Below are 26558 nucleotides of genomic sequence, written 5' to 3'. Positions count from 1 at the left end.
TCCTGCCTTTCCTCCCAGCAGGAGCCCTCAGTCGTTATTAATGGACTGAGTGCTACTTTAAAGTTATTGCTGGCTGTGGCTGTTTAATTTTACTGTGTTTGTGTGTTTTAATTTTAACTATTATGTTTTTATATTGTAATAAGTTAGTTTAATTTATGTTATTGTATGTCACCTTGTAAGGAAGCTTTTCTAAAAGATGGGATATTAATTTATTAAATAAAAAGCTCACACACATAAATGCACGGAGATAATTCTATATATTATGCCTTCAGGGAACTCTTTCCTCACTGACTTGTTTGCCACATGCCTCTTGTACGAGGCAGAGGATTATGGAACATGGATGAGGGTGCACGGCCAATTCATCTAGTCGCTGCTTGTCATAGGATTACTACGCCTCAAAACAGGTTGCTCATCTGTAAGCTCTAGATTTTTAGAGTTTAGAAAGCTCTCAGTGTTGCTCTGTGCAGTTGCAGAATCCCTATGTGGGACTGCACAGAACTCCAGCATTTTCCCCTAAACCATTTGAAGACCACTGGTTTATTGGAACACTTTCAAATTAAGCAAAACTTTCAGCCCATGACTAGTATGCACAATTAAACATTAATAAAATTAAAGATAAACCTTATGAACCTAAGAAGAGTCCGGCTGGATCAGGCCAATGGCCAATCTAGTCCAGCATTCTGTTCTCACAGTGGCCGATCAGATGCCTATGGGAAACCTGCAAGCGGGACCTGAGTGCAATAGCATTCTCTCCACTCATGATTTCCAGCAACTGATATTTAGAGGCTTAGTGCCTCCGACAGTGAAAATAGGCATAACTATTGCAGCTAGTACCAGGGCTGGCACCTTAGTTAGTTGGCTATACCAATGAGACAGCAGAGAAAGACTTCCATTAGATTGCCCTTGATAAAAGGTTCTTTCCACCTGAAATGTGTCAGGCAGCAATAAAAACACTTTTGTTTCCACCTTTGGCTTTTCACTGGCAAGGTACTTTGAGGGTTCCCCCTCTCCTTGTTTGTGGTACCCTTGGGCACCAGCCTGCCCTGGATCCACAGCACCCCACCTAATTCTCCACCCACACACCCCACCTACCTTTCAGTTGGTCCTTAGGAAGGATCCCTGCACAAGGCTGCCATCAACCAAGATGGTAGCGGGGGCTTCCCTAAGGGGCTGATGCCCCTGCCTCCATCTTGGTTGATGGCATGCATGCAAGCTACACTACGCATGCGCACATACGTTCCATCAACGAAGAAGACGGTGGGGCATCAGCTCCTTAGAGAAGCTTCCACTGCTGTCTTGGTTGATGGCAGGTATGCTTGCACAGCATGCATAGCATTCATGGCAAGGGAGAGGTAAGTGGAGCATGAGGACAGGTGTTGTGGGCCCATGCAGTCTGCAGGGGGGGCTGGGAGCTCCCTCTCTGCGATCTGCAGCAGGGTCAGCAGTCGACCCTGCCTTGGATTGTGGAAGGGGAGCGCTACCCTCCCACCCTAAGGAGGGGTCCTTAGCCAGGGCCTGACCTGGCCGCCCTCTGCCACCGGCCCTGCTAGTAGCCATTGATACTTGAACTTTCTAGCTTCCTTAATTACAGTTCCAACAAGAAGATCCTGGTTTCATCACCTTCAATTATTTACCTGATCTTCACGGGAGGGCCCTTTCTTTGGCTGCTGCTTCCTCAATTGTTCATATTTCTTTTTCTCTTCCAGATACTCTGCAACAATGCTGTTTGGGGCAGCTTCAACCTCTGTATTAAGAAACCAATGAAACATGCATTTAGCTCAAGGACGACTATGATACCATCATAAGGCAAGAAAGACAAACAGACTACATAAACCATCTCTAATGCCTCATACTGTCTAATTAGGCTTTTGCCTAATTAAAATTAATTAAAGTGGGATTGGACCAAGATGAAGGACGTGTGAAAACTGGAGGGAGAAATATCGATAATTTAAGATATGCAGACTTTACCATACTCTTGGCAGAAACCAGTAATGATTTGAAACAAATGCTGATGAAAGTTAAAGAGCAAAGCACAAAAGCAGGACTACAGCTGAACGTCAAAAAGACTAAAGTAGTAACAGAAGATTTATGTAACTTTAAAGTTGACAATGAGGACCTTGAACTTGTCAAGGATTATCAATACCCTGGCACAGACATTAACCAAAATGGAGACAATAGTCAAGAAATTAGAAGAAGGCTAAGACTGGAGAGGGCAGCTATGAAAGAATTAGAAAAGGTTCTCAAGTGCAAAGTCAGGATCATTCAGACTATGGTATTCCCAATTTCTATGTATGGATGTGAAAGTTGGACAGTGAAAAAAGCAGATAAGAGAAAATCAACTCATTTGAAATGTGGTGTTGGAGGAGAGCTTTGCGCATACCATGGACTGTGAAAAAGACAAATAATTGGGTGTTAGAACAAATTAAACCAGAATTATCATTAGAAGCTAAAATGACGAAACTGAGGTTATCATACTTTGGACACATCATGAGAAGACATAATTCACTAGAAAAGACCATAATGCTGGGAAAAACAGAAGGGAGTAGAAAAAGAGGAAGGCCAAACAAGAGATGGATTGATTCCATAAAGGGAGCCACAGACCTGACCTTACAAGTTCTGAACAGGGTGGTTTACGACAGATGCTACTTGAGGTCACTGATTCATAGGGTTGCCATAAGTCGAAATTGACTTGAAGGCACATAACAACAGGCATTTGAAGTCATTGGAAAATACAATTCGCTGAGATAACTTAGAGTGTAATCCTCTACAGCAGTGGTTCCCAAACCTCCCCCCCCCCCATGGGCCACTTGAAAATTGCTATGGGTTTTGGCGGGCCACTGAATGATTTTTCTGCCTGTTGTAGCAACTGTCATGCGCTGTGCTAGACATTGTATGTTTTTTAATTGCATCCTTATTGCTTCTTTGGTTTCTTATTTTGTATTTTATCATATTACAATCTACATTCCACTGAATTCAAATTGTAATACAATAAAATGCAAACTAAGAAATAAAAGAAACAATAAAAATACAGTTAAAAATCAAAATGACTACTTAATGCAGTCATGTTGTGGACCCCCTGAATAAAGCTTGTGGACCACTGGTGGTCCACGGACCACAGTTCTGGAACCCCTGCTCTACATGTCTGGTTAGAAATAAGGCCTATAGAGTTCAGTGTGTATGTCTTGTTCCAAAAGTAAGTGAGTATATGACTGCAGCCTTAGTTTGGCAAATTAAAAATTCATTGAATGAAGACTTGGTAAACTATGGTTGATATCCAAACTCCGTGGATTTCAATTGGTCTACTCTGAGTATGGCTGACATTACATATTATTCGGTATCAGCTTTTCTTGTTGCAAAGGAAATGGAAATAGTTTGAGAATAGTAATTTGTACCTGGATTTGGAATAATATCCCAAGAAAAAATAAAATCTATAACAGTCAAGAAAGCTTTGTTAAAAATACAATTTCAACGGCACCTGACTCAATACAGACCCAAGACATATATATGGTAAGCTTTAAGTTAACTGCTGGTGGTACAGTGGTTTGGCCCTGGGGTGAGCGACAATATGAATAGTTGTATAATAATCAGCAATGGGTTGAATCCAGACTAAGGGTGCAATCCAATCCCAGCTCAGCCAGAGATACACTGGCTTAAGTTCTCCAACCTGGCTGAACTGAGGAAATTCCCCCCCAAAAGGGACATTCCGGGGGAGTGGTGGGGCAGGGGGAGATTTACCCCTATTCCAAACTCCGTCCAGCTCAGTCCTGTGAACTACCAACTCAGTGGAAGTTACACTGGAAAAAGGGATGGTGTACGTCAAACTCTATTTTAAAGGCTTGACTTCCCTCTGCCAGGCTTATGCCAGCAGTAGCTCTGCTCCTGAGTGGAGTTTGGAACAGGTGTGAGTTACATCGGAATCATTTATCCTGGCATAAATTACGCTGGCTTCCTATACTTTGGATTGCTTGGCTAGTCATGCATAGAGTGGTAAACCCACTGATTTCAAAGGGTCTACTTTAAACAAGACTAAGTCCAGATTTAGTTGAATGTGTTTTCTATGAGTTTTGCATTTTGAGACTGGCTTTGCTGTCCATCAGCCATGTGTAATTGGCACTGGTAGTGGAGCCTGGGCCTATAATGGGGGGAAAAAAAGTAACCCCAGCAAGTATGGTCTGCTTTGCTGTCACTGCACAGGACATGCATCTACTATATATTTTGAAGAGATGTTTGTTTGCTATTCATCTGAACATCTTTTAAGATATCGTGCGTGATGGTTCCTGAAATCAAGGAGCAGTTTTTTGTTTATGTTTGGATACAACTGGACAGCATTTTGAATCAAGCTGAACGTTTCAAAACTGCCCTGATTTTAACAACATTTTGCATGATGGTTCATGAAATTAGATTTTCATCTATGTTTGGATACATCTGGATGCTGTTTTGAATCAAGACAGTGGAGAACCTTTCAAAATTGCCCTGATTTTAACCACTGATTCCAGTCTGCACTGATTTTTTGGTTTCTTAGAATGCCTTAGCATCACCAGATATAAGGCTGCTAGTTCTTAGACAAAAGTTAATATTAGATTTCCACAGCGCCAAGTAGACAAGAAATGGTGTACTCCCATTTTTATCCTATGCCACTGTAGCACTAGCATATGTAGAGGATAAAACACTGGAAGAAACGGAGATGTTCAGCCAATTTGGTTCATCTATCCTTGTTATGTTGCATCTGTGCAACTGCATGCAATATTCTTTGTTTCCAACATTTATTACAGTCTGAATAATGATTACATGGAAATAGAATGCTATCCATGTTTTGTTTTGGGTGGGTTCAAGTATTCTTAAGTATTATTATTTAAGTATTGGGTGCTTAAGTATTCTACCTTATAATATCATGCCCCATTGCACTGTACAAAAAGTATGATAGGCTGCAAAAATACGTGTTTGGGATTCAGTTTTTACTTTGACCTGTATCAGTTTTGTTTTTAAATATTTTGCAGCGAGTCACTGCCAAAAATAGCACCATCATCTAAAATAATTTCCTCAGGTTAAAACTTGTACACCTAATAATTACAAACTTAGTCCTGCATTATAAAGAATTTAACATCAATAATTTACTATAAATGCATTTGTGTTCGAAGATGAACCACCAGTTTTTGTTATTCAAGTAATCAAGTCTGAAGACAAATTTTGGTTTTTTTGGTACCCTCAATTATAGCATATTAATATTTAACAATATTGAACCTCATCCATCGAAATTTTGGTGAAACTCCTTCTAAAAAACAGTTATATCCCCAAACCTGGAACCAAAATCATCCCTGAGATCCATACCCTGCAACGTAAAATTTGTTGAAAATGCATTAAAAGCATTACAATTTATCAAATTTTAATATGGCTGTATCTCCAGGTTTTGGCACATCCAAGATCTTCTAGAAATTGTACTCACTACAGCTGAAAACTTACCTGCCACTTCATATCTAGGTTTTTCAATTCTTGACATTAATATTTGTAGATGAACTATAAACATGAGAAGTTCTGCTGCTTTCCATTTATACAACAAATTTTAATATGCAAGATACTACACAATCCTATTATTCATACTCAAATTGTCTGGCAACAGAGGATACTTGCCATTCCCATTTGAAGATAGTTGTAAAAGTGAGGGCTAATAGCGACTTACTGTGGGCCTTTGTCTTCTTAGCAGTGAGCTAAGATTTCAGGCCACATCTCCTAGAATCATGCTCCTAGAGCCAATACTGACAGACAATGCTATTTTATGTATTTTATTCAGACATACGTCCTTAGTATGTATTTGATGGGGTTAACTCCTAGTATGGGATAGGTATGACTATGTCAAATAGGCAAACTGTTAGCCAATCTGATCAGGGAGGACATATACATGTTTCTACATCTGAATCTGCTCTTTGAGTAGTGGTAGCCATGTTAGAGATGCTTTTAACAGCTGCATTTGGTGCAGAGACTGCATCTTTCCAAAACAAGGCTGACCTTGCCATGCTTGACTATTGTACACACTCTATTTGGGGCTGCCCTTGAAGGAAGCAATCTGCTCACCTTCTGAAGGGAAGAACCCTCGTATATAACCTGTGCTGTATCAATCCCAGTTGCTTGCTGTGTGCTTCTGGGTTAAATTCAAGGTCTTGATTTTTTACCTTTAAAGGACTATGCCGGACTGGATTTCCCTACCATCAGTTGTGGTTGAGAAGTCAGCCCCTATCCCGTATGCTTACTTTATAAATTAGAATGGCAGGTCCTTTACCTCTGAAGGCCCTGGGCTCTGGAATGCTCTGTTCATTCAAGTGAAAATATATTCTTCTTTGCCCATTTTTCACAAGGGCTATCAAAAATTTTATTTCAAATGGTGTTTGCCTGATTTTTCTGGTACACGTGGTTGTTTTCACCATTTTAATGACATTTTATTTGCTTTTATTTGAATTATATTTTTCATTTTGTTTTTCTAAAAGTAACCTGCTGTGAGCATTTTGGGAAAGCACCTTAGATATTTCCCCTCAAACTAATATCCATGAATAACATTGTATGCAACAGAGTGATTTTTCCCCTGTAAGTGCATACATATGGAATTACTGACTAGAAATTAGGAGATGCTAAACAAACAAACAAACAAACAAAAGGTAGCCCCTGGTTTTCAAGTGAAGTTTTCTAGTGATGCAACTGATGCTACTACTCAATACATGCATGGCACTGAGTAAACATTAGGAGTGTATTCAATGTAGCATTAAGCAGATTGTTCTGTTAATGCAAGGATTTGTCCTTGCGCAATGAAATGTTCTCACCTTCTCCTACCCTCACGTACGTACCCCCTAAATCTGTTCTGGGTTTTCCTCCAACTTTCTGGAGCAGATTTTGGGATGGCATGCAGGGGGAGAAATCTCATTATGTTAGTGCTGCTAATCCTTGATGCTACTGCAACTATTTAGTTGAATATCACTCTAGTTATAGACCCCAAACTAAATGTTAAATGAGAATCTGGGGGTGATTAATGTATTTTTTTCATCTGCTTGACTGTGTGCTTAAGAGTTCACAGAAGCAAACTACACTACAGTGTGATTGAGTCCCCTTCCTATGGAGGGTGAATTATGGTATTGTGCAAATCCCTTCATCCACCATTAGTACTACTCACCCTAGGAGAGATTATTTACATACCAAGTAAGAGAGCAATCCAACGTACCCTTCCGCTGGGCTGGGGTGCGTTGGATGCTGCAGGCCCCTGGCAATGCTGGGAAGCTCCCGGCTGCACTGGCCTCTGCTGGCAACAGCTCTCTGCCGTGGCGGAGATGGGAATCTGCCAGGAGCCTCCTGGTGCTGTCAGGGATGGCCAGCCCAGCAAATGGAGGCCAGGGGGAAGCTGGCGAAAGGCCTGAAAATGGGGCATTCTGGAGGCGTGGTGAGGGAACTTACACGAGATCCTTCTCACGTTCAGACTCCTCCCCTGGGTCCTAAATCCCCTTTTGAACTCTGCCAGAGGGGAAAAAAATTAAATCCCATTCAGGTCTATGGAGAGTGCTTACTCCCTGGGAGGCATGTTGGCCAAACCTAGTGCCTTCCGGCCAGCTCTTGTGTACGGCTCCTAATGGAGCCATCATTCAACCGGGCCGGTGTCTCCCAAACAGGAGGAGGATCCTGCTGAGCTTTCCGCCAGCTCCTCTGCCGCTGCCCCCACTCTGCCGGCTGCCTGGCAGCTGCATTGCTCCCTAAGTGTCTAAAAACACACACAAGGAATTGGCCAGCTGCTTTGATTTTATCATGGAAAGGCAAGTTAAAAATGGCAAAAATCAATCATGCTATCAAACATTCTTCTTGCAAACATGCAGTCATCTGCCAACTTAAAAGGAAGGGTTGTAACCCAGTGGTAGAGCATCTGATTTGCATGAAGAAGGTCCCTAGTTCAATCCCTGGCATCTCCAGGTATGGCTAGCAGACAATCCTGCCTGGAATCCTTGACGGCCACTGCCATTCAGTGAGGACAATACTGAGCTAGCTGGATCAATGGTCTGATTTGGTATAAGGCAGCTTCCTATGTTCCTAACTTTAGCCTTGTTCTTCAGTCCTCAGACTTTGCCCCTCACATAGCTTCACTTTGGCCAACCAATCCAGGTCATCCTCGCTATACAATCCCATTCTTTGCTGCCCTCCCTCTCCAAGACTCAGCGCTGCCACCCAGCTGACTGGAAGATAAGAAAATGTGACAAATTACTCTGCCTAGTGTTAGTAAAATAAATTGAAAAAATAAAAATGTAATACAGGAGTACAATGCACTCACCAAAGGTGAAAAGTAATTGAAAATAATTAGGGTTAAAATCATATGGTTCAGACTAGCACAGGATCAGGAGATTATGTAAACTACTGGTGAGACTATAACAGAGAATTGTTTCCTTCATTTGCAAGGATGGATTCAGGTTTCCAGCAGCTTTCAGCAATACTTTGTCTTAATCTATTTTGCTCTTTTATTTAGTGCCCAAGACTAGCCATACAGGATACTGAATGATGCTGCCTCCAGGCACAAGCCTCTCCAGCTGTTATAACTGGCTGCTGTTCTTACATTTAATGGTAACTATTGACAGCTTCCTTGTTTTGTCCTGTCTTTTTGGCTAAGGAAACCACAAATCACTGCAACATGGAAAAGCTAAAAAACTGTAAACAGATTTCACCTTGCTAATAAGAAAAAAAGTGTAACAAAATAGGAAAAACACATTTAAGTATTTGTTGTACCAGTGTCAAATATGGTGGAGTTGTTCATCCACTCAGTTAATTTGGATGCAAATAGTTCAGGTCATATTATGAATAACAGGCCAAATACAGATGTGGACCTTTATTATTTTTAGATGTTTTGAGAGATCCTTGGAGTTATGAGTTTATTTATTATGGAATATTCTAATTGCAGCAAAAATGGTTTGTGATTGGCCCTGGTAGCTTTTTTTTTTTTTTTGGTATTCCAACAAATGTGGAATGACTTCTTAGCTTTAGGAACGGCTGAGATGGACAAACTGAAGTTCATCAATGTAATGGAATATTTGCCTCAGAAAACTAAGGGGATAAATGGACACCTTTTATTTCATATCAAAACTCTTGGGTCTAGACAGACCAGTTCATACATAACAATTGTTTCAATAAACCATGGTCTGATATTCTGGTTTGTAAGAAGTCCTTAAAGTGGTACAAGTTTTGCTACAAAGCTGACCAAACACTTGTAAGCGCACACAATCATGTCTACCATGTGGCAGCACAGGCTGCAAAAAAGACAATTTCACAGCTTGCATTGTATTCTCCAGTAGCCAGCCAGCTGAGTTATAATAATAATAATAATAAAAAATCTTTATTTTTACCCCGCCCTTTTTCCAAAACGGGAACTCAGGGCGGCTTACAAATAAAAACTACACATAGGTAAACATACAAAAATATACAATTAAAATAGAATTAAACTATTTGTGACATTAAAACCATGAAACATACACTTAAGATACTAAGACAATTTAAAACATTAAGAATAGGACCATAGAACCATACAACAGACCTTATGAGGCCCTATCTTAAACATCTTCTAGTCCAAAAGCCTGTCGGAATAAAAAAGTCTTTGCCTGCCGACAGAAGGATAGCAAGGAAGGGGCCATTCGTGCTTCCCTAGGAAGAAAGTTATTGCAAATGGTCTGGAGGTTATTGACCTCCACTTGTTGCAGTTTCACAAGTACCCAGTGCTTGAGTCGGTGATGTGTTGTGGGATCAGTTTCATCTTATGCAGTCAGCTAGGTGCTGGCAGCTACACATCTGACCACATGCCCTCTAGACCCCTGTCCCTCCTGGCTTATTAAATCTTGCAGAGGGAGTTTGACTGGTTGGGTTCAGAATGTGGTTAATGCTTCATTGTGTGAGAGGGTAGTCCCTGCGGCCTTGAAAGAGGTGGTGGTGAGGCCACTCCTAAAGAAACCAGCCCTGGGCCTCTTGGACTGGAGTAACTATTGACCAGTTGCAAATACCCCCTTTTGGGGAAAGGTAGTGCAGACAACAGTGGTGGGGCAGCTGCAAGCATTCTTGGATGACATGGATTATTTAGATTCGTTCTAATCTGGGTTCAGGCCAGGGCACTGGACTGAATCAGCCTTGGTTGCCCTGATGGATGAGAGCGGGACAGGGGGAGTGCAATCTTGCTCCTGCTTCTCAATCTCTCTGTGGCTTTCGATACCATGGACCACAGTATCCTCCTGGAGTCCAGAGAGTAGCATTGGGTGATTGTTTTTCAGCCCTCTGGCAGTTGTGCTGTGGGGTGCTGCAGAGTACCATCTTACTCCTGATGCTATTTCATATCTATATGAAGCCACTGAGAGCAGTCATTAGGGGTTTTCGGACAAGGTGTCATCAATATGCTGATGACAGTCAGCTCTACTTTTCCATAGCATCTGAAACAGGAGAGGTTGTGCAGGCCCTGGACCAGTGCCTGGATGCAGTGGTGGGATGAATGACGGAAAATATACTGAGCTTGAATCCTGGCAAGACGGAGGCATTGTGGGTGAGTGGTTACTTTGAGAAACTGATCAACTGCCTGCCCTAGACAGGGTTGTACTCCCCCTGAAGGAGCAGGTACACAATTTGGGCGTGCTTCTGGACCCAGCTCTGTCACTGGTGGCCCAGGTAGTTTCAGTGGTTAGAAGTGCCTTTTATCAGCTGCACCTGGTAAGACAACTATAACCATTCCTGGACCAGGAGAATCTGGCCACTGTATTTCAGGTACTGATGACTTCAGTATTGGATTATTGCAATGCATTCTATACGGTGCTTCAATTGCACTTGACCCAGAAACCGCAATTAGTGCAGAATGCTGCAGCCAGAATGCTGATGGAAGTGAGACCTGTCAGCAGATAACACCTTTGCTCAGGGATCTGCACTGGTTGCTAATTTGCTACCGCACCAAGTTCAAGATGTTACTTTAAAAAAATGTTTTTAAAAATGTTTTGTTTTAATGTATTTTAAAGTCTGTTTTTATGATGTTTTAAAGTGTTTTTAGTGCTTTTGTTTGCCGCCCTAGTCTACTGCTGGGAGGAAGGGTGGGATATAAATCAAATAATACATACATACATACATACTATTGGTATATAAAGCCCTTGACAGCTTGGGACCAGTTTACTTGTGGGACGGCCTTACTCCACAGGTGCCTGCTCAAGCACTTCAATCTGCAGAACAGGCACTGTTACAAGTGCCACATAATACTCATTCTGCACTTGCAAGAAATCATTCTTTGACTGTAGCAGCACCTCTTCTTTCTGCCAACTGACATCAAGCAGGAGCCTTCATTGTATTCCTTTCCACACCTGTTTAAAACCTTTTTTGTTTAAGCAAGCCTATCAAGACACATAGATACTGATGTGTTGTAATTTTTTTAGCTAGTTGTTGTTTTAATTGTTTTTTAAATGTTTTTAATTATTTGCTTTTAACGGTTTTATTGATGATTTCTAATGTTTTTTATAAATTACTTAAGCCTTTTTTTTACCATCGAGCAGCATATAAATGTTGTTAAATAGATAAATAAAATAAATAAAATGACAGTTCCCAGTTCAGATGTCATCAGAAACTGGTTTAAGAAATCAGGAAGACTTCAGGAAAGTTGGGTGTACAAAGGGAGAAAGGAAGGGACAGGGAAGAGTGTACTTGCATATGGCTCATTCCCAATCCAACAAACCATGTTCATTATGTCTAAACCAGGCTTTATTGTACAAATATAACATTGGGAAGACATTTGCTTTTGTGATTTGTATCTCTGAAAAAAAATTGCAAAAAATATATATCACAATCTTGAATTAATGTTTAATCAGAGAGTTATAATATTGAATAATAAATGCTTTCATAGTGTGATAATCAATTTTCTCAATTTTGTAACCCGCTAATCTACATTTTAAAAAGAAAACTAATTATTCTGAGACGGAAGACATACAATGCCTTTGAAATATCTATAACGTAGACAAGGATACTTCAGGTATGGTGTTTAAATGATTATGGGGCACAGAAAGTTGAAGAGCAAAATTACACTAGCGGAAGATCAAACAACAGATAATTATGGGGGAAAGCAATGCACCAAGTTTTAGATTAGTAAATATATACTGAGCCCAGATCTCAGTTCTGTTTTTAAATGGCTAGCACAAGACTTAAGGCTGACAGGACTTTGGAGAGAAAACTGCTTGCCCCAAATAGAAAAGGTAAGAAAACACACAAATACACAGAGCTCTATTTCATATTTACAAAGTCTCCACTGACATGTGCTATAATGAAGCAGACCTTTTCCCCTTGGGACAGCAAGGGCGAAAAAAGTCTTAACTGAGAATCTAACAAAAAAAAAGCCGTAAAAATTAAGACACTTTACATTGCACACTGAAAAAACTCTAGAGTGTCTCATATAATAAAACTCAACAGTCATTTCAAGCATGATAAGAATAAACTAGATTTTAGACAAAGTGGAGAAAACTTTTCTATTTATATATAGAAAACTGTCCATCACTGCTTAAAAAAAATCACACTGAAATTATTTGTCAAAACCTAGATGAAATGACAAAAACTGTTTTTAAAAAATCAGGTGCTATTCAATCCATACGTATCCAAATACTATGAACTATCAGGGCCTAAAACAACTGCGCTATGGAGAAAGGAAGCAGAAGCAACTGGGACAAACTGCGTATTTATTACCTAATTTCTATAAAAGATTACCACAACGTGTTTTGAGGATCTTTATTTCTTGAGGAGTAATCTAAAACAACTGCTACATAATGCCATTAAAAGTGGGTGCAAGTGTTATTTAATAAAAAAATCCCTATCTTCCTGTGAACTATGGTATAATCCTAGGCTTTAACTATGCTGACTGGAACACTTCAGGCTTGAATGTCGATTAAGACCAGGGAGACATAGATTCAAATTCCTATTCAGACATGAAACCCACTGGGTGACCTTGAGCCAGTCACTGTTTCTCAGCCTAACTTACAGGATAAAAGGAGGGACCAGGAAAAACCATTTATGTCCCCTTGAATTCCTGTGAGGAAAAGCAATATACACACATGATAAATAAATAAATAATATATAAAGGGACAGAACAGATCACAAAAACCTTGTATCCTGACTACTGGTCCTATAAGGGCACTCAAGGTTGCTCAAAATAGGATTTAGTATCAGAAGACCATCAGTATCAGAAGACGAACCCTATTAAGGTGCTTCTCATTAAAAAAAGAAGAAACGACTAGGACAGCCAATCAACAATCAAAGCAACTACCAGGAACAGGTCTGATAATTAATCAAAGGCCTGTCTAACCAAAAAGATCTAAGCAACTTACAAGGGATAGTGAGTGGGCAAATCTGGTGGGATCTCCTTAGGCAAGGAGTTAGATAAAGGTGCTGCCACTAAAATGGCCCTATCTAAACTCAAAAGGAGTAGGCATTCTGAAAAGGACCTCCTCATATAACCTCAGAGTTCATAGAGTTCTCGAAAACAGTTAAGACCAATATTTATAATGCTTCTTACTGTTCTAGGGGATGAAGAGGGGGTCCATGTTCTATGCAACAGACATGTATTTGCCAGGAAGAGCATTGTTGCTGGGATTAAGGTGGATCAAGAATGATGAAAAAGTAGTGGCATGAACATGTAAACTGGCACCAACTACAGAACAATGATTCTGATCAGCCCCACAGCATTTGGTTTCCTCATATACACATCCCATTCTGTTGTAATCTGATGGAACAGCGTTGACAAACCTTGAAACAATGCCAGTCCCTTTTTACAAGAACGTGAAATCATTGTTGGCCCCCAGGGTATTTTCTTTCTTTAAAAGAAGGAAGAGATGTAGTGTAATGCGCAAAGCAGTTGCTGGAAAAAACTACCACCATAGGTACTTTCAAGGTAAACATCAGAGGTTTTGATTTCAAGAGACTGGCATAAAACTCAACATAAATGGACCAACCTTTAGAAGGTGTGGAAGAATATAGCCATAAAAAACCAGGGGCTGGAAACAACCAGTCCACTGATGGACTTGATGGCTTGAAGAATTTGATTTCTGTGAATTCCAGTGAGAATTCACCTCATCTACACTTCCTGGACTTGTGTGTGGCTCAGAATATAATTATCCTTCAGACCTCATGCTTCTAATCTGGTAGGACATTTCTTGGCTAAAAAAAGCCCCTACCAACATTCTTTAAAAATGTTTATTTTGGAATAAAATACATTTTGAAATATGTACACTGAAATAAAATTATTTAAATACAAATTTTCATGCTGATAAAAAAGATGTAATTTTCAGATTAATATGGAAATTGAACAAACATCTGAATGAAGTCATGTAAAATTGATGCAGTCAGAAATAGACTGATCTGTACATGCCTACCTTCTGATTATATTAAAAGAAGATAATCCAGGTGATCATGCAGTCCAGCTAAATCTCCAAACATGAGACGAGCACATATAAACCAGATGACAGCATTGTGCCACAATAGGAAGCCATGAGAAAGCAAACTCCATCACACCAAGGCTCCAGCTGTGCAATTAGTATCAGCAGACTCAAGCAAATATGTAGCTTGCAGGTGGATTTGGGTCCAGACACCTATCGTTTTAGCTTTGGCTATATTGGTATTAGGAATCCACTCTAAGATTCTGCTGCTACTGCTCTGAAACATAGCAGAGGCGTTGCTACTCCTTGCCAACAAGTAAACCCTTGAGGGCCTTGTTAGGGAGAACGGTGACATTAAAATATCTAATAAATATTAGTAAAGAGTAAGGAGAAAGAAATAATTTTCCTGTCTTTCTCTTTTAATGAATCTTCCTGGCCAGTAGTCATCCTTTTTTGCACTGATTAGGACAGCCTTCATCAACCTGGCACTCTCCGGGTTTCTTGGACTAACAGCTCCCAACAACCCCAGCTTCCTAGGGCCATGCTGTCTGCAGCTAATGGGAGTTGTAGACCAAAACATCTGCTGGGCATCATGTTGGCGAAGGCTACATCAAGGTAAGACAAATCAACCAAAAGTACTGCTCAGAGAAAATTCAAATATAAGAATAGGACTTATATCTTGTTTCTACAGATTATTTCTTTAAAAAAAAAAAAAACAGCTGTGAAGGCAAGAGGGAACACAGCAGTTCCTAACTTCAACTTGCCTAAATTTAACAAGTCTACAGTTGAAAGGCATCCCATTATTCCAGCCTGCAATAGTTTATGAAATTGAGTCCCAAGAGATGTCAAGTGGGTATTCAGTTTGTGCACTCCAACAAAAAGAAGGAACTGCAGGGTAATCAAACAGACCAGCCAGATATTTCAGACGGCAGCTCCTATAAGCCCCAGCCAGCATGGCCATTAGTCAGAGATGATGAGACAGTAGCCCCAAACATCTGCAAGGCACCAGGTTGGGGAAGGCTGAGGCAAACCACCAAGGAAGCTTCTTTGCAGCAGTAGGAGAAAAACAGTCAGGTTTTAAAAGGTTTTCTATGCCAGCCTTGCTTACTAGGTATGAGCAGCTAAGTATCTTGTTGTTTCTTCTGGCTACAGACTGATTCCCCATTCTTGTTTTAATTTTAATCTTGTTCTTCCATGAATGCGTTCTGGACAGCTATAATACTCTCCCTCCCTCATCCTCTATTATCTTCACAGCAAGTCTGTGAGGAAAGTTAGGCCGAGTGAAAATGATGGGCCCAAGATAATTCAGTGCATTTCATTGCTGAGCAGGGATTTGATCTCCTCAGATCTTCCCAGTCCTAGTCCAACACATTAACCCAGGGGCAGCCAATTTGGTGCCCTCCAGATGCTGCTGGACCACGACTACCATCATACCAAACCATTGGCTGTGTTTGCTGAGGCTGATAGGAGTAGGTGCCCTCCAGATGTGTTGGATTCCAAGTTAGCTACCTCTGCTCTAACCGCTACACCATACTGTTTTCTTCATCTCTCGCTCTACCTACCCACAACTTGATAGGAACTGGGATTGACACTTAGTCCCGTACAGTACTATCTTAGTTAATGGATCCTCCATGAACAAAGCTTCTTTTAATGAAGGCTTTTCTATAAAGAAACTTTCAAACCTGTAAGTTTGCTTTCAGGTGAAACTGACCAGCCTGTGTCTTTGCTTTGCTATGGATACACTTTCAAGCCTATGCCTTTGCTTTAAGGTGAAACTGACCAGCTTGTGTCTTTGCTTTGTTATCAATAAACTGATAAGCCTCTGCCTTTGCTTTGCTAGGGTGAAACTGACATGCCAGTGTGTTTGAGTTGCATTCAAGAGTCCTCTTGCTTTCTCCCAGAGCTGGAGAGGGAGAGAGAAGAATATAGTATGATTCAGAGGGAGAGTGGGAGGGTGTCACGTAGGAACCCTTTAAAGCCCATGTTGAAGCTGCACCTACTGTCCATGAGCGGGTGTAGGAACCTATTCCTATTCTTTCCACGTTATTCCTTCCTCTGGTAGCAAAGTTTTTATTAAAGAAGCAATGTCCAGGAACACATCTACTTTGTTAATTGAGGTATTACTGTAATCTATATCGATATTACGCTGCTGGCAGGGATGGACATACTGATTGATCACTCACACTCACACACGCACACCATTTATTTGTAAAAGTATTTATATACCAATGTCTTGTCTTGGTAATGGACTGGATGACAGCCAATAAACTGAAGCTTAATTCAAATGAATCTGAGGAGCTGTTATTGGGTGGTTCCTTAGATCAGATGAATCGGATCTGGCCTACTCTGAATGTGGTTACACTCCCTCTGAAGGAGCAGGTGCACAGCTTGGGGGTACTTACAGATCCATTACTGCTGCTGGAGACTCAAGCGCCTTGATGGTAGCTTCGAGGTCCAGCTGTGCCCCTATCTGGACAGAGATAACCTAGCTTCTGTTGTCTATGTGCTGGTAACCTCTAGATCAGGTTACTGCAATGTATTATATGTGGGGCTACTTTTAAAAATGGTTTGAAAAGTGCAGCTGGTGCAGAATTCAGTAACCAGATTGCTGACCGGGGTAAGAGGGTCTGAACATACAAAACCAATTCTGGCACAACTGCACCAGCTACCATATGTTTCTGGGCATTTTCAAAGTGCTGATTTGGACCTATAAACCCCTTATGTGCCTCAGCCCCTCAAGGACTGTCTCTCCCCATATGAACCAATCTGGGCCCAGTGTTCAGCATCTGAGGCTCTCCTCCATGTACTCTCTCTGAGGGTGGCAACACAAGAACAAACCTTTTCTGCAGTGGCTCCCTGCGTGTGGAACACTCACCCACAGAGGCATGCCTGGCACCATTGTTATCCACTTTTAGGTGCTGGAAAACACAGCTGATATAGCACAGTGGGGAAGAGAGCCTGGCGCTAGGCAAAAATATTTCCATTTACCCAAGCTTTTGGTCCTTAATCAACTGGTTATGAAGTATATTTGTGGCCTATTTTTCTCACCTTTGCGGTAAGGTGCGTTAAGTTAGATCTGCCCTTTCAAATATGTTACAGGTGTGTTTTTTAGGTATTTATTTTATTCTGGTTTTTATATTTGGTTTTAATGTTTGTTTCACTTTGTATGTCGGGGCACTTTCTGTGAAAAAGTGACTAATAAATGTGAATAATAATAATATACTGTCTCATAACATAGCAGGGCGGCCTACAGCAATATATGTATACAATAAAACACCATTAAAACAGTACAAAATTAAAATTAAAAAAAAAATAAAAAGTAAAAAAGTAAAAATTAAAGTGACTGGTTAATAAAAACTGCAAAGGCCTGTCAGCATAAAAAAGACATAGCTGAAGGCTATCAGTGAAGATAACTGCTGCATCTCTGCTGGAAGAGTGTTCCACAGCATTCAAGTTGCATCACTAAATGCCCGAATTCTAGTTTGAAGGCAACTGAGCCACTGTAACACAAGAGGCAAAGAACAGAGCTCCTCTGGATCATCTTAGTGATTGAGCTGGGATATAAGGGCTTAATGTGGAGCCAGGTTGTTCAGGGCTTTGCAAATTAACACAAGAGCCTCGAACCTGGCTTGGGAGCCTATGGACAGCCAGTGCAAATGTTTTAGCAGAAGGGTCATAAGCTGTCGGCCATCGGCCTCCATCAGCAGTTGAGCCCCTGCACTGTGCACTAGCTGGAGCTTCTGGACCAGGCCCGACAGCAGCCCCACATAGAGTGCATTGAGTTTAATATCTGAGGTAGTGACCAGATAGAAGGAAATTACTGCTAATTTGTAAAAAGCCATATCCTTTTGCTCAAGCATATTTCCACCCACTTGACAGTACCTGAAATATATATTACCTTTAACAGATGTGATAACACATCTTTTAAGACTTAAAATTAACTTTTCATTTCAATTTTCTAATTAAAAACATGCATTTTTTAAAAAAATAGTGGTCCATTAAATGCATAAATATGGGTGAAGGCATCTTAATTTATCCATATTATCATAGCACTGTTATTGATTTCATCCAATCTTAAAATGGCTCTTTAAAACTTCTAAATGATTGAATGTGACCTCCAAGTTGCTTTGGGTGTATCTCAAATAACCACTGTTTTTAATTCTCTCTTTATTTTCAAAGCTCAGGTTGCCTTTTCTAGTCAGTTGTCAGTTCACAACTGAGGCATTGTTTTGATAATGCACCAGAAAGAAACTGACACCTTATCTTTCTAAAGCAGATTAGAAGATTTGCCTAAACCTACCTCTGTATAGGGCTCACCTTTATTGGCTGCCAATTTGAAGGGAAAAAATTCAAAGACACTAGAGAGGGATTTAGAAATATAATGTATGCAACAGAAAACAAAAACAAAACAAAAGGAAGACAGACAGCCTACATAACACTGGATAAATCAGACCTGGAAAGAGATGAAAACCTTTACGGGGTGGGGAGGTGGGTATGCCATCACCACTGTCCTTTAATGGTAAAAAAAGATGAGCTGTTGAATGTCAGTCGGACAATATCACTTGATATCTTCCTAGTTGAAATGTATGCATGAGGCTGTTAATATTTCAGCTGAGGAGCCAAAACTATTAGTGCCATCCACACACTCAGGGACTTTCCTCTTCTATCTTGCCTGCTCTTGTAGTGAAATGGTGATCCTTTCCCATTGCTTCACCTGACAGCTATCTCATTCCTCAGCCCCCTACTTTAGATTCTGAGAGTTCAGTCATGAATGGGTTCCTGCTCATGCCCTTTCCTTTTTACCTCCATTGGCCATCACAGACTCTGCCTACATTTACTGGAATCCTTTGTCAGCTGCCTGCCTCTTCTTTGACTCCCTATAGTGCAGTGGCTCTCTAGATACTGCTGGATTACTCCCCTGATCATCCTTGACGACTGGCCATACTGGCTAGGGCTGGTGAAATCTGGAGTCCAACAATATCTGAAGAGCCATAGGGACCCAACTCCTGCTACAGTGTAAGCGCTCCCATCTCCCCCCCCCCATTTTCCACCACATTAGGCAGCGTGTTGGCTGTGCTATGGCAAGTATCTTCTTTCCTCCTTAGAATAAGTATTACTGATACAGCTGACAAAGGATGTTCTGGCCCACAAAAGCTTATGACACAATATGTTTGTTAGTCTCTAATATTCCACAAGGCTCTTTGTTGTTTTTATTTCAGATGGAATAGCATCAGCAATAATGCCATTGTTTAAAATAGGTTTATGAAGTCTGGCTCTTGCAAGCTTTCCACACCATGCAGCCAAAGGTATTTTAATGCATTTTTAAATCCTGGGCTGTTTTAGCAGCCAGACAACAAAAGAAAGATTGAAAGAGGGATGACAGTTGTATTTTGGTGGCTTTTGTTGCTTCAGCAGAAGAAGATGCTGGCAGGGAGCACAGGAGTTAACACAATGGGGTCAAATTACAAGGAACAAAGAAGTTATCAATTAAGTCCTACCGTTTCTGTAAGCGCAATACACTAAATCAGAATTTAATGCTCACCTGAGGGGTTGAGAGCCTACCTATGTCAATGAGCACTGATCCAGTGAACTGATACCGGTTTTAGATGCTGCTTAGCAAACTGAGATTGAACCACGGTTTCCTGATTTGGGTGTAATGACAAACTGTAGTTTAAACTAACCATGACAGAAAGACCCAAGAGAAGGGTGTGCATTCATAGCTCTGACCAGGTTCTTGCCTTAATAAATCTATGGTTTATTAAGCCAAGTTTCTTACATCTGAATCAGCCCTATATAAGACAGCTGATCTAAACTTGATATGAAATCTATCAGTAGCTGCTAAAATATGTACAGCAACTTACTGCTACAAATCACACATGCTGCCCAGCTTTGAAAAAAATTGGTACATTGCTTTCTTAATGAAGGTGGCATTTTTCAAGATGCTATTTTAGGAATCAGAATGATAAGTGTGTTGAAATATGGTCTGCCTTTATTATGTTTTGGAACAAATATTGTCAAGATAAATTTACAGCCTTACTTCCCTTGCTCCACCCCAATGCTGTACTTTTTTGGGGGGGGAGAGATGTTCTATGTTTATTACAAAAAAAAAATACTGAAGAAAGAAATGTAACCCAGAGCAGATCATGTAGATGAAGAGGGGAAGCTACACAGGTGGGCTTGATTCTTAATTATCCTTAATTCTTACATATAAGTGGACTTGATTCTAAATGCCTCCCCTTACCTTTTGTTGGACAAAGAAAATGGGATGCAATCAGCAAAACTTCAGGGAAGGAATAAAAATTTAAGAAATGTTTCTGTAAAAGGTATTAGGAAAAACACCATAAATTTAAATCAGCAGACTATCAAGGGAAGGTTAAATATGGGATGATAACTGGCTGGGGAATTAGCATCAAGTTTTCTTTTCTAAACAAAGGCTGAACCAAGTATTTGGATATTTTGAGGATATCTGGTGCCATGTCCTCCTGAGAAAGTTATCCTATTGCTTTGGTATATATGTGTAAACCCATGTTACCTTTATTAACACTTACCTTCAATTTTATTCTCCTCTAGTGTGGAGGCATTTTCTTCTTTCCTTTGCTTCGCTGCTAAGAGTTCACGTTTCAGCTGGCGCACTTCCTTCCGTAGCTCCTCACTGCAGAGAACAATGTTTAGATAAATTTGATCTTCTTAGAAAGTAAAGCCACCCAGAGACAAAGATAAGAGCCAGTCTGCATCTGTGTTGGAATTGCTTTTTAATATGTTCTTAAACCTTTTTTAAAAATGTTTTTAATCTTAGATGTTTTGAAAGCTTTTTTAAAGTAACGTTTTGAAGAAGTTTGTTTTAATGTGTTTTAAAGTTTGTTTTAATGTTTTAATGTTTTTAGTGCTTTTGTTTGCTGTCCTGGGCTCCTGCGGGGAGGAAGGGCAGGATATAATAATAATAATAATAATAATAATAATAAAAACTGTGATAAAACATACAGAGTACAGTGATTCATTTCTGCCAATTTTGGCCTAATAGTTTCTGTTCATTTTAACATTTTCTATCATGCCTAATTTCAAAACTCTTGATTCAGCTAACAAAATAACATGCACACCAGTTGAATTACAAGTGAAAACTCAAGTTAAAACAAGCATCCTAACCAGATATTCTAACAAGAAGTTCTGAAACTGTATTAAGAAACCTAAGCAGTAAGGCTTTGCAGCCTTATTTCTAGGTCTAACCCTCAACAATTGAAGCACTGGGTTCAGACAGGAATGAACAGGCAACTATTCTAGCAGGTAGAGGTCATGACCAGAAGACCTCCCACACTGTGTTCCCAACCAACATGTGCTCACATGGGGACCATTTCACACATTACTCAGAGGCAAACTTAAGGTCATCATCAAATGAATTCCCAACGGACAGATACAGCTCCCTGCTGAATGTACTGGTTTACAGACATGTACATGTTTACAGACATGCCTCTTCACATGCATCTTGTGTTTTGAGGTGTATACATACCCATGAGTTCCCTCCTCTTCCTTAGCACAAACTCACCTTCCCTTCCCTTGTTGCCTCTTAACCAAGATTTAGTGTTATATCAGCACCAAATGCTACAGAATGTTAATACCAATCACATTCCCTCTTTGTTTGTTACCAGGTCTCTTACAGTACCAGTGCACACATTCCCATGAACACATGGAGATCTTAAAGGTAAAGGTGTCCCCACACTTGTAGTGCGAGTCGTTTCCGACTCTTAGGGTGATGTCTTGCGACGTTTACTAGGCAGACCGTATATATGGGGTTGGATTGCAAGTTCCTTCCCCGGCCTTTCTTTACCCCCAGCATATGCTGGGTACTCATTTTACTGACCACGGATGGATGGAAGGCTGAGTGGACCTCAACCCCTTTTACCGGAGATTCGACTTCCTCCTTCCGTTGGAATCGAACTCCGGCCGTGAGCAGAGCTTCAGCTGCGTTACCGCTGCTTACCACTCTGCGCCACGGAGGGTCATATTACATCTTACATACTGAGAATTAGCAATGCTTGTCTTGGGATTTTTACAAGAGACAATTGTGAGCACACAAACAGAACTGTATTGGCTTTGATTACCTTGCTGATTTGGGAGGAATTTAGCCTTGACCAATATTAGTGTGCTTGCTCCAAATTATACAGCCACAAGAGTGGTTGTGTACTATAGTCAGCATGGATTTTTCACATTCCGCAATGTTAAATTGAAAATACCCTCCATGCCATTCTGATGCTTCCCATAAGCTCATTTTAAAACAAAACCTTACAAAACTTATCATCCTGAACTCAGAAACACTTGCTTAACAACCCTCTAAATGTTCATGGCGATACACAAAACAGTCAGAGAGAAATGAGAGTTCAAAGTGTAAAAAGAGAGAAAAATCCACACCCGTTTTGGACTTTTTTCTGTCAGAGTTCTCATAATTTGTTGAAATAAATTAAAAATCAGCTATGTTCACAGAGTACCTGTAATTCCATTATTGACCTTGCCCCATACTCTGACCTTTATCTTCTGCAGTTTAAAAGTTTAAAAAAATGTCTGGTTGATTTTTAATTAATTTAAGATATTTAGCATTGAACTCAATGATAAGGCCGGGCATGCTCAGTAAGAACCAACCGTCAGTGTTCTAAAAGACAGACTCACAGCTGCTGGGCTTGCCTAATCAGGGGGCTACACCCATACCAGACCTTTATTTCACTTTAGACAGTCTAAGCCCAACCCAAATTGTGTTTGCATTTTGACAAATTTGTAGGGCAGTACAATTTCTCAGAGAGGCGGTCAGGTCTCCTGCTCCCCTGGTGCATTCACTATAGTTGCCCAATTTCCCTGCTTTTTAAAGTTTGATAGAAATATCTGTTGGCTATAGGTATGTTCTTAAACAACAAGGTTTTTTGCCTATTAGTGAATACTCTCATATATACACAAATACTATCATATATGAGTATTTGGAGCAAGCATACTAATATATATGAAGGTTTAAGGATGATATGCCACTACAAAATGGTTTAGAGGCAACAAAATGGCTTTACGGTTTCAAAATGCTACTACAGAAACATACAGAATAGAGAGGGTTAATAATGCATTATACAGGCAAGCCCACCTAATTCTAGCCTGGATCATATAGTTTTGCAGAGATAGAGGGGAGAGACTGGGACTTTTAAAGACCCAGCTCTGGTTCTGATGCAAGTAAGAAATCCAGGAAATGTTAGATGCAAAGCTGTAGTTTCCCTCTCTCATGAGGGACAGATTACAGAGTTACTTGGAAATGAGAAAAATAGAGAGAAGTAGGAAAATTGCAAACAATGCCTGTCCTGCCATAAAAGGAAACTGGGAAGGAAAAAAGCTGGGTTTCTTCACTGTAGCTTAAAAGCACACCACCATAAACAGGTTAGTGGTTAACAATGGAGCTCGTTATATTTATAAAACCAGAGAACATAGTCTGTTGTTCTATAGTTAGGATGGCGAGTTATCGAACACTTCCTCTACCACCTAGAGTCTCCAGGTTCCTTCTGAACCCACAAAAATGTTGTATTAAAAATAGTAAGATTCGCTCCTTAGAAGGGCACTGTTGAGTGCTTCTCTACAATGGAGTCCTCACTAGTCCTGAATCAAAATATCTAATACATGCCAGTGGCAAGGAGACAGGAGGATAGTGAAGGTAAGGAAGGGGTCTAGCTAAAGTTTATGTGGATAAAAGAAAGAAGCAAACTCCTGCTGTCACAGGGTACATCATTTGAAAGAGTGGTGTGGAACAGTTTCCTGGTAGTACCCTCAGAAGTTGAACAAATTGGGTAAGCATGGCACACTCAGTTACAGGAAAAATTTCTCATACCATCCCACCCTGAATTTGAAAGTGCTTTTTCACAAAGGGTCTGGGTTTAAACATGAATAACATTACATAATAAATGATACCAGGGAGTTCCTGAGACATCCTGAGTTGAGTTAATTGTCATACCACAGAGTGAAATCCAAGCCATAGGAGTGTCTCCATCTGTTATTGTTGTTATATGCTTTCAAATCGATTACGATTTATGGCGACCCTATGAATCTTTTGGATATATTCATAGGGTTTTCATGGTATTCAGAACCAGGCCTGACTCTGCTTAGCTTCCGAGATCAGACGAGATCGGGCGTGTTCGGGGTAGTATGGCTGTAGAAGTCTCCATCTGTACAAAGTGATTTTTAGCAAGCAGTTCTTGCCTTTGATAAAAGGAGTGAACTTGGAAATTCTCAGGAAATGCAAAAAGGGGCACTTAATTAATGTAGCACGTGCTTGCTGGTTGGGAACCATTTACTCACAATGGGAGATCATGGCCTGAATTGTAGGTGTTGGCCAGATTCCTGAGTTAATTGGGTCAAAGTACAACCCCCTGAATGTGACTTCATGTGCTGGAATCAGTGCTAACTCATGCAATGAAGGCTTTCCATTATGACAACAATGATGCTCTCATTGCTCAAAGTAAAGCCAAATCACACATATACTCTAAGGCAGCCTTTCCCAACCAGTGTGCCTCCAGATGTTGCTGGACTACAATTCCCATCTTTCCTGACCATTGGCAATGCTGGCTGAGGCTGATGGGAGTTGTGGTCCAACAACATCTGGAGGCACACTGGTTGGGAAAGGCTGCTCTAAGGAAATGTACAAAGTTCTAGCTGAACTGAGCTTTTGGGTAATATCTTAATGTGCCACCTGTGATAGAAACTGATTTGGTGAGTGTGATGCCATCAGCCTACTCAGAGCAACCCAGAGCCTATTTGGTCCATTCCCTTGCCAACTGAAGGGAGGATGTTTTGCCTGTGGAAGAAGGGGAGGGAGACAAGGCAAGAACTGCTCTAGGTGGGGTCCAATTTGCTCAAGGGAGGCCTCCTCAGCGGAAACAAGCTCCAGGTGGTAAAGGAACAGATTTCATGCATACCTGGAGAAAGTGGGAGGAACAATGATCAGAGTGTTGGATTAGGGAATCACAAGTTCCAATCTCCACTCAGCCATCTTGTGGAACGCCTCTCCCGCTATGAACCGACCCGGTCACTTCGCTCAGCATCTAAGGCCCTCCTCCGGGTACCAACCCATCAGGAAGCCCGGAGGACAGTTACTCGATCTAGGGCCTTTTCTGTAGTGGCTCCCGAACTGTGGAACAGCCTCCCCGAAGAAGTACGCCTGGCGCCGACGCTTCTATCTTTTTGGCGCCAGGTTAAGACCTGGATATGCTCCCAGGCATTTTAAGCGTTTAATGTTATAATTTTAAATCTTTTTTTGTTTGCTGTTTATGTTTACTGTTGGTAGGTTGATTTTATTGTGATATTCTGTATTTTAATCTTTTGTACACCGCCCAGAGAGCCACTCGCTATGGGCGGTTTAAAAATGAAACAAATAAATAAAATAAATAAAAATGGACTTTGCTGAGTGGACTTGGGTCTTGCTATCTCTCAGCCTAACAGAAGGATAACAGAGGTGGGGGCAGCCTGCATGTCACTTTGAGCTACTTGGAGAAAAGCAGGATATACATGTGAATTGATGATAATAATAATGCTGAAACATGCACTACTAGGTACAACTCAGGACAATGGGACGTCACTGGAATCATGCAAATAGCACTTTATCATAGAAAATCAATTTGATTCTCATTGCAGAACTTTGGCATCTTCTGATAGGGCAAACTATGCTTTCCAATAGAAGTGAAGGATTATACAGGCAGAGGGAGGGAAAGCTTTCTGTCAACCCCAAGTTATTTTGTTGGATAGTGTGGGGAGGTTTCAGTATGGCTGTCTACTGAGTACCTGTGTATTATAGGGATAAAGCCAATGACTTCATATTCCAGGATTATCAGTCTGGCACTTTTCATAAGTACCCCATTCACAGTTCACCACCACAGAGTTAAAGATCATCAGTCAAGAGCAAGCAGCCAAGTCCAGAATAATAGACGAATTAAAGGGCATTGACAGAGCTGTGGGGTGATGCTTGCACAGCACATTCCTGCATTATGTCCAACTGTAGCTATTTTCTCCAAACGTTCATCACAGTAATTCAGCGTCGTGTTAACACACAAGAAAGCAGGGTGACAAAAGGAGCCTCAAGCAAAGGAGACTTTTTTTTTCCAGTTGGAAAGGAATGTTCTTATTTCTTGTAGTGGAGCAACTAGTCTATATTATTCTTAT

The 26558-nt window shown here is 40.7% G+C and overlaps 1 protein-coding gene across 2 annotated transcripts in view; it reads right to left on the bottom strand.

Annotated features, from left to right (window-relative positions):
- The window catches only part of CWC27 (CWC27 spliceosome associated cyclophilin), a 192967-nt gene that overhangs the window by 36427 nt on the left and 129982 nt on the right, over positions 1-26558 (bottom strand). For both annotated transcript variants that reach the window (XM_061619114.1, XM_061619123.1), the window contains exons 11-12: positions 20936-21039; positions 1635-1744 (exon numbers count right to left, since the gene is read on the bottom strand). In XM_061619114.1, the coding sequence (XP_061475098.1) occupies positions 1635-1744; positions 20936-21039 (214 nt within the window). The remainder of the gene's footprint in view (positions 1-1634; positions 1745-20935; positions 21040-26558) is intronic.

This window comes from Rhineura floridana, chromosome 1 (genome assembly GCF_030035675.1).
Source record: "Rhineura floridana isolate rRhiFlo1 chromosome 1, rRhiFlo1.hap2, whole genome shotgun sequence".
Taxonomy (NCBI): Eukaryota; Metazoa; Chordata; class Lepidosauria; order Squamata; family Rhineuridae; genus Rhineura; species Rhineura floridana.
Note: the sequence above shows the minus strand (reverse complement) of the source record. Positions and strands in the feature narration are given on the sequence as shown.